Below are 15,153 nucleotides of genomic sequence, written 5' to 3'. Positions count from 1 at the left end.
TACACACATGATTTATCCTCCACACACACACACACACACACACACACACACACTTAAACACAGAGAGAAAAGCTTCTGTGTTTGGAGAACGTTGAAGATGAGAGAGAAATTTAGATGAAAGAGTGTTTTATTCTTCTTTTTCCAGAGTCGACTTGAGCTGAATGGCTTCAGGCTACAGAGAGACACACATTTATATTTCACACACACACACACACACACACACACACACACACACACACACACACAGTGTGAGTGTTGGTACAACGTGGAGTCTGAGTTGGACTCGTCTGTCGGGTCGATTGAGCTCTGAACTCTGTTACAGATATTAGAGAGAGGGAGAACGAGAGAGGCGGTTGTTCGGTGTCTAATGAGATTTTTAATGTTGACAGGGTGTGTTTGATTTCCACTCTGTGACAAGACGGAGGTCAGACTCATTACAGCAGAGTGAGAACAGGAAGCTGCAGATTGAAGCTGTGTTTGGCTGTAGGTTGATCAGACAGGACATAGAGCAGAGCCTCTCTGTCCACAGCTGCAGGACAGAGCATCACTGTGATGTCTGGGTTTCATCTGAAAACACTAGTTCCTGTGGGGTGTTTTCAAAGTCTCATTAACAGCAGTTGAATCAGCTGTGATGAGTCTGCAGTGTATCATGATGTTCAAACAACTATCCCCGGATCACTGTGAAACTGGAGGGATCTTAAAAACAGGAACTCCCAATTAAGTTCTGCAGCTTCTGTTTCTCTGGAGCTTTATTCTGAAAGGACATTTAAAGGGACAACGAGGAGTTTTGGAAAAGCGAAGTGTTTTCACACTACATTTATGAGCCTCCGCACACCGTGAAATTCTTTGACCGGCGCAAGACAGACTGATGTTTTCATTCATCAAGAATTAAAGTCAGAGGTTCAAAGACGATCACATACCGTCGTAGTTCCCACCATAAACGCCGATTCGGCGGCGTTATTCTCATGACTCACCGGGCAGCGTCCGCAAAACCGAAAGTAAGGAAACACTGGTCGGCTCGCCCAGCATTTCCACCACCACTAATAATAACAAAATAACGATAGAGACAAAACGATATACTTATCGAAAATGGGCCCATTAACAAGTGTGGGTAGCGTAGATTCATCCACATTAATATGAGACTTTTTTATTGTCGCGGAATTTTTCGTTCTGCCGATGGAGAAACTCCTCGTTGTCCCTTTAAGATGACAATATCCTTAGTGCACAGCACCCCTGACAAAAACTATGGACTCACTTCTCTTGGAGGATCTCCATTCAACTAACACAAAACTATTTTATTTAACCACTTAATGTTGTGACTTTGCTAAACATTCCTTAACAAAATGTTGTAATTAATGGCACACATTTTACAGCTCAAGTAGAGGAAAAACTATGGAATGAATAAAAGATGAAAAGATGAGGAAAAAAGATATGGAATTACTTTCTAATTTGCATTTCTAAACCAAACACCTGCACAAGATTAAATATGCAAATTAGCCTGCAGTTGAAAGAGAATGCACGCAGACCTTAACGAGCTGTTGCATCTGACTGATTGACAGGAAACATGGCCCCAACAAGAGAGCTGTCAGTTGAAACAATGGAAAGGATGATAAAACTCCTTCAAGAAGCTAATTCAACACAGAGTGAAGCAAAAGAGGTCGGCTGTTCCCAGTCAGCTGTGTCTAAAATAAGAGCAAGTGCAGACTGGAGGTAGGGAGGACGGTTGTAAAAGGGAAACGTACAGGTTAACGCAAAGATGTCAAAGGACAGAAAACTCAAAGCAGTGTGATTGTGACCAAACTCAGAAATGAGCTGAAGGAAATGGATTTACACACAGGAATGTTAACAAAAAGTATAATTAACACGTCAACAGAGGAGGATGAGATCAGAGTGAGCAAAGAGAGGCAGTCATGGATGATTGAATGAAGGTGATATTTAGAGATGAACCGTGAATCTGCATCAGACAAGGAGAGGACGCTGGAACTTTTGTTTGTTGCTGTTCCAATGAAACATATAAAAATGAAGAAAACAAGCAGTTTCCCATAGTCAGTGATGATACAGGGTTGTATATAGGGGTGGGAGAAAAAATTTTAAATCGATTTTTTTTTTCAAAAATCGATTTTTTGGGGGATTTTTTTTTTTTTTTTAAATATTGTGCAATGTGCATTTGTTAGCCTTTTTTACATACAGAGAGTCCAGGTTTTGAAAAGGGTTTAAGTTCACTTTATAATGGAGTATGTTAATTTATAGGCTTCTACAGTATTTGTGTGCAGATAAATGTTAAAAATGCAGAATAAAATCAAGAGAATCGGCAATATCGTAGAATCGCAATTTAAAATCGAATCGCCATCCAAAAAAAATCGTAGAAATTTTCTGGGAGAAAAGCATATCGTCCCAGCCCTAGTTGTATGTCAGGTAAAGGACCAGAGGAGATGGCAGTCACTACCTCTACAGTAAATACACAGGTGTACTTTGGAATTTTTTATCAGTTGAGCGTAGATTTGGTGAAGAAGAAGCCATTTACAGGATGATAATGCTTCTTGTTGAGCAATAAGAGATGAAAGTTTGCTTCAGGAAAGGGAAAGCAACTCAGTGACATGACCAACAAACAGTGCTGATCTTAACCCTAATGTATGGTGGAAGTATATATAGAACATAATGCAGAGGATACAGACTCACCTCAGTTTTAAATCCAGTTCTCACTAATGTTCTTGTGTGTGAGTGCGTGTGTTTGTTGATATCTGTCTTTCCACACTTCCATCTCGTTAACCAATCAGACCCCTCCCCTTCACACTATGATTGACACCTTGTACCAGCCAATCACAGCCCTCCACTCCTCCACCTCCACACAGAATGACTGAACTCATCTGTTCTGTTGATTAATCTGTTGTTTTTTCCTTTTTCTGTTTTTCTGTTTTTTCTTTCCCTTCATTTCATCCCTCCCTCCGCTCCGCCCCCCCTCCACTCAGACGAAGAAACTCTCACTCCTACACTTACTACCTGTAAGTAACCTGTGTGACCCCTCAGCCCTCACCTGTGTGACCTCTCACCTCTCACCTGTCACCTCCATCCAAGCATCAAACTCTGAATGTGTCCTGACTGTACCCCTCTGAACCTAAACCTGATCCCAGACCCCAAACCTTTGATCCCCGACCCTGAACCTTTGATCCCAGACCCCATACCTTTGATCCTGACCTTAAATCCCTGATCCCAGACCTTAAACCCCTGACCCCAGACCTTAAATCCCTTATTCCAGAACTTAAACCCCTGATCCCAGACCTTAAACCCCTGGTCCCATACCTTAAACCCCTGATCCCAGACCTTAAACCCCTGATCCCAGACCTTAAGCCCCCGATCCCACACCTTAAACCCCTGATCCCAGACCTTAAGCCCCTGATCCCAGACCTTAAGCCCCTGATCCCACACCTTAAACCCCTGATCCCAGACCTTAAGCCCCTGAGCCCACACCTTAAACCCCTGATCCCATACCTTAAACCCCTGGTCCCACACCTTAAACCCCTGATCCCAGACCTTAAACCCCTGACCCCAGACCAGAAACCCCTGATCCCAGACCTTAACGCCCTGATCCCAGACCTTAAACCCCTGATCCCAGACCTTAAATCCCTGATTCCAGAACTTAAACCCCTGATCCCAGACCTTAAACCCCTGATCCCAGACCTTAAATCCCTGATTCCAGAACTTAAACCCCTGATCCCATACCTTAAACCCCTAATCCCAGACCATAAACCCCTGATCCCAGACCCCAAATCTTAGATCCCATACCCAGGGGTGTCAAACTCCTTTTAGTTCAGGGGCCACATTCAGCGCAATTTGATCTTAAGTGGGCCAGACCGGTAAAATAAGAGCAAAATAACTTATAAATAATGAACTCTTAATGTTTCTCTTTGTTTTAGTGCAAAGAAGTACATTATTAAGATGTTTACATTAAATGAACTATCCTTTTACAAAACATGTTATGAACAACCTGAAATTTCATGAGAAAAACACATGCAGTTTTAACAATATTATGTCACTTCTGTCTTTAATATAGTTTTCACACTTGTTAAATTCATCCTGCGGGCCGGACTGGACGGTTTTGGCCCACGGGCTGCATGTTTGACATCCCTGCCATACACTGATCTCATGCCCTAAAACCTCTCCTTTAACCTCTGATATTGACATGAGTTTAATGAGCGACTGAACACAGAGTCATTTAGTAGTGGAGGAGGAGGGGGCAGCCAGACTGTTAAAAATAGTGAAGTGAAATATTCTAAACAAGGAACATTTACTGTATATATATTATCATTATTGTTATATATTTCTTACAATAATTGTTTAGATGAGAACAGACGTAATGAAATTAGAATCAGTCTCTCTCTCTCTCTCTCTCTCTTATTTATTTTTAACCAAAGTTTTATGATTAACTTCTATAATGTTAACTAAATGAAACCACTTTAAAATGTTTTTTTAAAGGAGGAAATGAACACATTCAGCTGAAAGCTTATAACATGACATAATTAAAAGTTGAATTTTATTTTACAGTTAAATCAGTCATTTTAATTTGAAAAGGTGTTAAAGCCAACACTAAAGAGATGATTACACTGATCTGTAAATACAGACACTTTTTTTTTTAACATCATATGTCAGATTTTGTGTGACTGAATCTTTTCTATCTCAAAGTTTCGCTGATTTAAAGCTGCCCTGTGGAGCTTTGCTCATTATGAGCCATCAGCCGTGTTTTTTTTCGAGTAGGCTACTGCAACAGTCAGCCTGCGCCGTTCGATGACGTTGAACCCCCCCCTTCCCTCCCTCCCTCCCCGAACGGTAAGTGCAGGTAACCAGGCAACCAGGTGACTGGCGAAGTAGGAAGAGAAAAAAAAGTTGTGGTCATTCAGCTTTGGCATTTATTTAGGGGTGTGACCTTATACATGTGTAAACGTTTACACGGAATGAAACTGTAAACGTTTAGTAAAAAAAAAAAAAAAAAAAAATCCCTAAACGATATCTAGGCCTACACGCAATTTATTTTCATATTTTTAGGCCTACATTTTGGGGGGGGGCTGGGTGAAAAATAGTCCCGCACACTGTCTTAATTTAGAGAAAACTATGATTTAATAAAAATGATGCTGTGACGCGCTTCCCTCCTCCAAAATGTGTGTAAGTGCGTTTTTTCTTTCCTTTTTTCTTGTCTTTTTTTTTGCGAGCGAGTGTGATGGCGCCGCCACGCCGGGTCAAACATTGCTTTTCTGGTTGCCAAAAAATATTCTAAGCAAATATAGCCTCTCTAAACACAAACAAATAACCTTAAACGGATTGAAAGAGGTGTCTCGGGACATTAAAGACGGCCGAGGACCGACGAGACGCCTCTGTATTGCTCCTGCCCGGTCTGTCCACTCCTCTCATCCGCACTTCAGCACCTGTCCTGGGCTGCACCGTGTCGGCTCGGCTCGCTCCTCGTAAATGACTTTACTCCTTTTAAAAGTAGTGTAAACAATTTACTGTTCTGATCACTCATACGCGTGTATAGTTAGGCTATACGTTGCATTATTATTAGTTATAGCTACTTCAAAAGTAAAGGACGGTGGAGCGAGCCAAGCTGTAGCCCAGGACAGGTGCTGAAGTGTGGGAGAGGAGGGAGAGACTGGGCTCCGCAGGGCTCTTGCAACTTGCGGCGGATCAGAGAGGGTGGAGGACCGACATGACAGGGGGTCTTGGTCTCCTGGTACCTGTGCGGGCCAGGACCGCGGAGGTCAGCGAGAGGGGGGGTACGGTGGTCGACTCTGAACGCGCTCACCGGGCGGATCTCTCCAGGTACGGTGCGGTGCGTGTCGGGGGGGGAGGGGGGCGGGATAGAATCCGCCGTCGGGTCTCCTCCGCTCCGGTGGCTGCAGTGTCAGTGCTTCCACCGGCTGCATATCAGACTAGACAAAAATAAGATAACATGTTCTTCTTCTCTTCTGTTTACCAGCGCTCTAAACCCTACGTCAAATCCGAACGTGTTGCGTTGCATGCGTAATTCCCTGTGCGACAGCGCGGGAAAGTCGCTCCTCAGAGGCAATTGCGCTCCTGGGTAAACCAGGGACTGTTGTGTGGTGGAGATGCGTTCAATGATCATCCTAATAAGTCGTTTGGCAGTGGCTGCAATGTAACGGACATTGTTTTATATGTATAAACTCCACAGGCCAGCTTTAAAATGTTTATGTTTTAAATTACTAACATTCTAATGCCAATTATATTCACCACTTTATTTTCCCATGATCCATTGCGTCACACCACCCCGGAAGTCGGTTGTTTACGTAGCAACAGCTAGCAGCTAACGTAGCAACCGGACATCCACAACTCTTGTGATTGGCTTTATGGTCGTTACAGGCTCCATTCATAAAATCTTTAACTTTCCTTGAGTTGTTTGTGCATCCAACAACAGCACATGCCGTACCGGCGGACATTCTATGAACTTGTAATAATAATAAAAACACTTCTAAGACAGACTGCTAGGCTAGCTCCATTCTGCTTGAAGTGAGACAGAAGTGCGAAACCGACTTGTCGGTGAATTGAGTGTCATGGCGACGCCCAGCGGCGTTCTACGGAAAGTGGTGAATAGGACCAAAACAGGAACCCTGAGGAACACCACAGCTAGCTACTGACACCATCAATGAGGGCTAACTCATTAGCTAGACAGTTGATTAGTCTAGTCATTAGATTTGTCTCTCTTGTATTGAGTTCATTCAGCTTGTGCGTTCTGCTTCCATTGATGGTCATGTTGTATTTAAAGACGACTTTCTGTTTAGTTTGAGTGTGTAACTGTCTGTCATTTAAGACCTGACTGTGTAGTGTTGTGTCTCAGCACTGTGCTTCATGTTGACTGTTTCTGGTTAAAGAAGCAGAGGAGAGGATCAGTGTTTAGAGCATCTGACAGCAGCATCTGTTCTCAGCTCGTCCTGTGGCATTAACTGGTTCAGCTTCAGTTTCACTTACATGGTTTTTAGTTTCCTCCAGTTTCCTGCTTCATCTCTGAGGGTTTGCTCTGCTCCATCATTTCAAGGTGGATCAGAAAATAAAGATATAAATATTGATCCATAAATACAGAGATGGAGCAGAGAATGCTGCCTCTCCCTCCAGGTTAGGATTGAATTATCTGAACCGACGCCTCCTCAGGGAGACAGGAAGTGCTCACACACTCCTCCTCAGGTCACAGTGTGTGTGTTTATATGTGTTTGTGTGCGTGTGTCTAACAGCTGCATTACATCTGTACGCACACATTAAACTGGTGCTTGTTTATGCGGTATTTACCTACAGTTACATTCAGATGAGACATGAGTCTGATTCACCTGTTCACCGGTGGCATAATACAGAATACTAACCCTTCAGGGGCTGTTAGCTGTTGGCTGTGCAATATTCACTGTGTTAATGTCAGTGTGGATTCCAAGAGCGGCGCACACACACTTGTTACCTTTCAGTTCACTGAGACAGAAAGCTCAACACGTCTCAGCCAGATTAAGGTCCAAAAAAACAATAAAGTTTTACTACACACCTTTAATCTTAATGTCTTCTAGCATCTCAGAGCTGCATTTTACTGCAGTAACCATGGTTACAGGGGGTTACTCATATTGATAATCAGTTTATAAATGGATTTTGTCCTAGACGTCTCGCAATGGCAATGACTTAGCATGTATTAGTTAATATTAACTTCATATTAACATTAATGCAATAGGGAGACGTGATAGGAATAAAATGCAGCAACAACTCCTGATGGGGTACGGAAGAGGATTAGGGCCACTGTGGAAATAAAATCTGACTTTTTGTTTCTCAGAGTTGTGACTTTAAACTCAGAATAGGCTTTATGCACAACTCCACTACTTCCTGAACTTAAACAAGCTCCTTTATTTCTTCTGTCTTACAATATTGGACAAACTAATCCAGGTGTGTCTGACTCTGACCTCAGTAGTCACAACAATGTCCAATAATGTAAGACAGGAAATAAAGGAGCTTGTTTAAGTTCAGGAAGTAGTGGAGCTGTGCATAAAGCCTATTTTGAGAAAAAAAAAACTGTTAATTCTGGTGGAGAAAGTGATGGTCTGGGTCAGAGAGTCTGGACTATAGGGCTGCAACTAACGATTATTTTCATTATTGATTAATCTGTTGATTATTTAAACGATTGGTCAATAAAATGTTGAAAATGATCAGTCAGTGTCCCAAACCACAAGACGACGTCCTCAAATGTCTTGTTTTGTCCACAAACCAAAGAGAGACTCAGTTTATCAGTCATAAAGGAACAAAGAAACCAGAAATATTCACATTTAAGCTGGAATCAGAGAATTTGGACTTTTTTTTCCTTAGAAAAATACTCAAACTGATCAAAATAGTTGACGATTAATATAATAATTGATTATTGTTTGATTAATCAATTAATTGTTGTAGTTCCAGTCTGGACCCTTGTCCTGGACTCGTCAAGTGACTTCTGTCTCTAGACCTGGACATGAGTGTGTGGATGGTTCACACAGACAAGGAGTCAATTTTATGTTCCTGAAGGAGGCTGACAGATTTAGAGTGTGAGTCTGGGTGTGTGTGTGTGTGTGTGTGTGTGTGCGTACAGTGGAGCGGGGTTAATAGAATTAGCCGACTGTAATAAACCTGCCTGATCAAATGACCGTTACAAGGAGAGAGGATACACCTGCACATAAAAAGACACACATCAACACACACACATCCACGCTCTGACATCCATTATCACTAACCGTATTGCCCTGTCACTCATTAGATTAGCATAGATTAGCCTTGACATGCAGTGTGTGCGCGCGTGTGTGTTCATGTTAAGTGCTGCTAAATCAATCAACCTCTGACACCTTACTAATGATGTCATGACATACACACACGCAAACCCACATAAACACAGACACATGCATGCACACACACACACACGGATCAGATTTCCACTGAAGCCTGATAGGAAAACATAGAAAAGCTGTTTTTCTGCAGAAAGTTCAGTTCCTCGCCCCTTTTAAAGGAGTGTGTGGGCACTGGGGGGTCAGAGGTCAAAGGTCAGGACAGCTGTTTGGAGTCAGAGTAGTTGGCTCTGCAAGAGAGACTCTCTGCTTTAACAAGATAATACTGAAACATTTAAAGGTTCTTCATTCAATTCAACAACAAAAACAGGATTGAATGTTTTTAATTCTGCAACATCAGTGTGTTTCCATCCACACGTTTTTATTCGCTTTAAAGCCCCAGTATGTAACTTATTTGGCTTTTTATGAGCAAAAATCAAATATTTCTTTCATAAATACGTATTTCACTGAAGTGGAATCTCACCCGCATACAAATGAAAGCTTTCTGGTACCTTAGAATGAGTTGTTACAAGTCGTTACAAATACATAAGTGGGCGACGCACCGAACCGAGGCGGCCATGTTGCATCGCCATTTTTTACGTTGAGTGGCAGCGTGACCGTACAGTAGGTAACCATAGAAACTCAGCAGAGCTGTGGGCTCGGCCTGTTAAAACTGTCACCACTGTGTAGTGTGAGGAAGGACGGAGGCACTGGTGTTGCATTCAGGTGCAGTCAGGCAGACGGCCGTCGGCAAACCAACCGGATGTCATTTTACTCAACGTCAGGCCTGTATTGTTTTGCCTCGTGCTGGCGGACCACTTGTTTACATAGACGCTTGTTTATCCTGTTACATGCAGCGTCTGTTGTCTGTCTGACGTCTGCCCCATTTCACCTGAATGCAACATCAAGAATACGTTCAGATATGCAACCGCACCACTAGATGGGGGGAATTCTTACACATTATACCTTTAAGTTATATCAAATTTAAAATTCTTTATGGAGTAAATATCATGAGTATCGATACAAAGTTAATGCAGTCGATCTCACCGGATTTTCTCTTGATCGATACGAAGTTTATGCAACAAATTCTGATGGAAACAGTTCTTGGCAGGCTAAATATGAGTTGCGATCATGTTTTGTGTCAATTCTGTTACGTAATCCAGCTGTTAAAGACACAGTGGAGTAAACAAAGAAGGATGCAGGTGAACAGGCGCTGCCGATCACAAACCACAGGTGACAGGTTCCTCCGGTGTCTGTAGGATTTGACACGTGCTGCATCTGCATTAAAACGCTGTTTACACGCCACTGTCTCCTGATGACAGGCATGTCGCATTATAAACACCAGCTTGCAGCTTAGAACTTAATATAATATTATAATAGCATGCGTGCGTATGGCTCAGTGGTTTCCAGGCAACGACTCCAGCAGCTGGCCACACTGGGCCTGTCCACAGCCCGCCTCAGATAACCGGTTAAAGATGAAGGATGGATGTTCTTCTATTTTGCGATTTAGTACAAAAATGAATGGAAACATTCAAAATTGTAAGAAAACAATTCGATAAAGCAATATGATCGCAAAACAGCACATGACGTCATTACGCATGGCTTTTTATTGGATTTAAAGGTCTGAGATGGAAACGCGCTTGAACCAGCGTTATTCGTATTTATGTTTTTATCGATCTTAAAATAATTCTATCGACATGTGGATGGAAACATGGTTTCTGTGCTGGTGTTTCCTTTAGATTTTGTGTTTCTGAAACAGAAATATTCTGGAACTGAAACATTATGAAACAGAAATATTCATTAACGCTCTGAAATGGAAATGTTTAGACACATTCTGAAACAGAAATATTTGAAGATAAACTATTCTCAATTAGAAACGTTGAGAAACAGAAATGCTGGGAAAAGTTTAGAAACAGAAACGTTCAGACATTAGACATGTCTAGACATTAGAAAGAGAAATGTATAGTGAAGGCACTGTGAAACGTTGAGGATAGGGGTGTCTAAAAATCGATGAATCGATTTATATACCTATCCAACTGGATCGATCTGTGCTCGGCAAGTTGGCCTCCCTGGCGACATGGATCGATCTAAAATCGTTTAAAATGGGAAAAAATCGATTAAATCGATACTAGGAAATTGCACATTGGATTTAAGCACGGCAAACTTAATATGTTTTTCGTTTGTTTTTTATTGAGCTTTTATTGTAAAAGACACACGTTAAACCAGCCATAGGCCATAGTGTGTGTGTGTGTGTGTGTGTGAGAGAGAGAGAGAGAGTGTGAGACTCACACAGTCTCTCAGTTGTACAGATGCTGAACATTTTGCAGATGGTTTTAAAAGATTGCACTAATGGTAGCCTATACATAGATATAAATAAGTAGAAAAGTTGTTCCTGTGTGTCTCTTGCTATAGTGTTATTAATAATTCCTTTTTGCTCTTGTGAATATCAGAATATACTGTATTTGACACACCTGGGAGCTTTTGAGCTACCGCTCCCTTCTCATTGTCTTCGAAAACTGTCCAGTACCCAGGTATTTATTTCATAGTCGCACTGCTGAATTTTTGGCTAAAAAGTTACTGAATCGATTTCAGATCACTGAATCGGATCGGATCGGATCGTTCTAAATGAACCAAAATCGTCCTTGAATCGAATCGGCAACCCACGAATCGTGATTCAAATCGAATCGTTGTTAAAACAAATCGTTACACCCCTAGTTGAGGAGCATTTAGACAGAAACAGTCAGGTGTTTAGAAATGCTCCGAAACAGAAAGCGTTAGGAAGAGAAATGTTGTGAAAGGTTTTAAAGAAGAGAAAGTGTTGCGAAGGCTCTGAACGGAGCGTTTTTGTTGTATCAAGGAGCAGACGGCTTTTTACAGAGTGTGTGCTGCAGATGTTTGTGTGTTCAGGTCTGAATCAGAGAAGAAGAAACGCTGCAGGTTTTTACTGTCTAACTGAACCACAGAAGAAGAGAAAGGAGACATGAGGGGGAGGAGGGCAGCGCCTCGCCTCAGGGCGCTTTCACCGTCCTCCATCTTAACCCCGACATACGCAGCTTTCACTGATGTCTTACTTTTCAGTTTAAAAGCCTGTTTTTTATATTTATATATTTCAGTATTTTTTTTCCTTTTACATTTTCAGGTCAGGGTTAAATTCTGCTGTGTGTGTGTGTGTGGTATGTGTGTGTGTGTGTGTGTGTGTGTGTGTGTGTGTGTGTGTGTGTGTGTGTGTGTGTGTGTGTGTGTGTGTGTGAGCAGTCGGACAAATGGATGTTTTTTTCATTCACACTGGCAATAGAGAGAAAATACATCAAGCCTTTAAAATGGACTGAGTGTTTTTTCCGTGTGTGTGTGTGTGTGTGTGTGTGTGTGTGTGTGTGTGTGTGTGTGTGTGTGTGTGTGTGGACATTCAGAAGATGGGAGATGGACAGACGAGAGGCTGAAAGGATGTTTTTGTGGCAGTGGTTATACAAGATGATGGTTGGAGATGAAAGAGGGAGAACAGAGGTAGAGATGAATTTAGATATGATGGAGAGTTGAGTCAGGACAGAGGGAAGAGTAAACACTATGTACACACACACACACACACCGCTACTTTCAGTATGATCAATATATCATCAGCTCATGTGAAGCGTCATCACAGGAAACAACCTCAAGTAGGCAACCACAGACTGGGGATTAAAAGGATCATTGAAAAAAAAGGTATATTGATAAGAGTATTGATAAGATCTGACGTTATCATCTCTGCTTTCAGAAATTGAGAAAATAGATGATCTCCCAAAGCACATTCTGTCCATGAGTGTTTTCACTCAGCCAGTTGTGAGGTGAGACCTCTCTCTCTCCCTGACCCTGTGTGTGAGGCATTCACTGAAAGTCTGTCAGATACAAATGAGAAAATGAATAACTGACTCTTTTTTTTTTGTCTTACAACATCAGAAGAAGTACAGATAACAGTACTGGATCGATGAGCAGCATTGATTAGAGGTGGGGTAAAATGATTCACACAGGAATCACAGTTTCTATTATTCGGGATCAATTCACAAATCCTAAAAATCTATTTTAAAGGGGACGTATTATGGAAATATCACTTTTTGAAGGCTCTTCAACATATAGTGTTTGCCTTCTGGCCCCCAAAATGTGAGAATTAACAAAAAGAAGGGCTGAAATCCATGTGGTTTTACAAGCTGTTCCCTCAGTTGTCATCCAATGATGTCATTAGTTTTCAAATTTGCATAATACCACCCCTATGAGTACCAGTAGAAGGGGCGGGACAAGCAATGGTTCATTTGCATTTAAAGGGACAGGCACTGAAAGCAGCCGTTCTGAACAGGGCTGTTTAGAGAGGATGAAAAGAGCTGTGATGTTTGATCCTTGACCAAAGCATGTCACAGACATGTCTTTAAGACACCTGGGAACTATTTTAATTTGTGGAAAAGGGGCAGAATACGTCTCCTTTAAATACCAACCTGGTCCAGGTCTTTGTTTACCACTAACTACTTCAGCTTCCGTAAACAGTGACACAACTACGCAGCTGAAGATTACATTACAGCTAGCACTGTGGCTAACAGTTACAGGCTAGTGATAGTAAACACTGGCTAAACGGAGCAGCAAGAATTATTACTGGGTCCCGTCCCATTGAAGGCGAGTGGGTGGGTCTAGGGCTGGGATAGAACATGCACAGGCTCAGCTGGGTTTTTCAAGTCAAATAAAGATTCATTTTTGAATCGTGACTCAATTTTGAATCGAATGTTGACCTAAAGAATCTGAATGGAATCGAACTTTGAATTGTAAACCCCCAGTATTGATGAAAGGAGTAATTGATTGAAATCATGATGGTGACACCCATCCTTATTACAGGCTCAACCCTTTGTGTGACACACGGCACAACACAACAACACAATAGAAACACAAACAGCAGCCTCCACACAGACAGGACCTTCTCACAGCAGTTCAGTTCAGTTTGCCCAGTTACTGTAACACATTCCAGTCCAAGCTAGCTTGCTAACTGCAGCTGGAGACAGCTTGACAACTGACTCAGTGTTCATTATATCAATGATTTATTTATGAATATTACACTTGTTTATGGACAGGCCTTCAGAAATAAATAAAAAAATTGGCATGAACATAAAGCAGTTGAATGAAAACATGAGCGCAGCTGAGTGTAATCACACTGATGAAGGTCAGTCTGTGGATCGATGGCTTCTCCTCTTCCTCAGGGGTTCTGCAGACACACACCTACGCAGGCTCAAACAGCAGCTTAACATGGGAACAAATACATGGAACAAAAATATCAGACGCTCAAGAGAGAAGCTATTTAACAGGGTGTGTGCGTGTGTATGTGTGTGTGTGTGTGTGTGTGTGTGTGTTTGAGAGAGAGAGAGTTTTAATGGCTCATATTGAAAAGCAGAACTAATTTAGAAATTTATGAGTGAAATTCTGCAGTTGCAGCAGAATGCTCACTCTGCCTCATCTCCTGTTTAGTTACAGCTCATTAAAAGAACTCCAGCAGTCAAACCACGTTAAAATCCAACTGTGTAATCCAACAGGACACACACAATCCACCATACTGCCTTTACAGCCTAACTAGAGACTAAAACAAAATAAATCTGAATTATGTTGTTACTATGAAAAGCCTTACAATGCCTGTCATACCACCTTAACCAAGAAAACAATCCTAATACGTCAAACACCATCCTTAAAAGTTCGATGTGTCAGATCTGACAGGATTTCAGCTTCAAATGTTCAAAAAGCAAACAAACACTTAGGGCCGGATCTACTAAAGGATTGCGTGTATAAAAATGTGTGCAAACTTGACTGCACACGGAAAGCTGATCTACTAACCGGGCGCACCGAGGATTGCGTCTCTCAAACGGGCAAAATTGCACATGCAATCCATTTAGCGTATTTGCCTTAATGAATATTCAAATATGGGCGTTTCTGTCAGAACGCGCAAAATGTTGGGAGGAGTAGATGCAAATAGATTTATTTAGCACACGCAATGTGATTTACCAAACCTGATACAGATTGCGGTGGCAGTTTTTGTGTCTTTATTTAGTGCGTTTGAAAGGCAGGTCTTAACTGGCACAGCTTTGCGCACAAATAGCTGCGGATACTGAATTAATACCTTCCAGGGCAAATCTCTTATATCTTTTGCGTCTGGGTGATTCCAGCGCAGTTTTTCAGGTGTGTTAAAAGTCAAACACAAGTCAATTTTGGTACAACTTTTCTCTTGTGGAGTAACGAGACGTTTGCTGTCAAGCTCGTAGCTTTTCTTTTGGACAGGTGAGTAACTACTAATGTTGCCTCTTTAGTGAAAAGCATCATCAGTGCATCT

The 15,153-nt window shown here is 41.8% G+C and overlaps 1 protein-coding gene across 7 annotated transcripts in view; it reads left to right on the top strand.

The window, feature by feature from the left end:
- The window catches only part of LOC146966996 (receptor-type tyrosine-protein phosphatase mu-like), a 196,180-nt gene that overhangs the window by 142,352 nt on the left and 38,675 nt on the right, over nucleotides 1-15,153 (top strand). For 3 of the 7 annotated variants that reach the window (XM_085763828.1, XM_085763832.1, XM_085763829.1), the window contains one exon: nucleotides 2,970-3,002. The exons of the other annotated variants lie outside the window; for them this stretch is intronic. In XM_085763828.1, the coding sequence (XP_085619954.1) occupies nucleotides 2,970-3,002 (33 nt within the window). The remainder of the gene's footprint in view (nucleotides 1-2,969; nucleotides 3,003-15,153) is intronic. 7 annotated transcript variants of the gene reach the window in all.

Source organism: Trachurus japonicus, chromosome 20 (genome assembly GCF_045865225.1).
Source record: "Trachurus japonicus isolate A0001 chromosome 20, Traja_1.0".
NCBI classification, from domain to species: Eukaryota; Metazoa; Chordata; class Actinopteri; order Carangiformes; family Carangidae; genus Trachurus; species Trachurus japonicus.
This window is presented reverse-complemented; position numbering and strand designations above follow the sequence as displayed.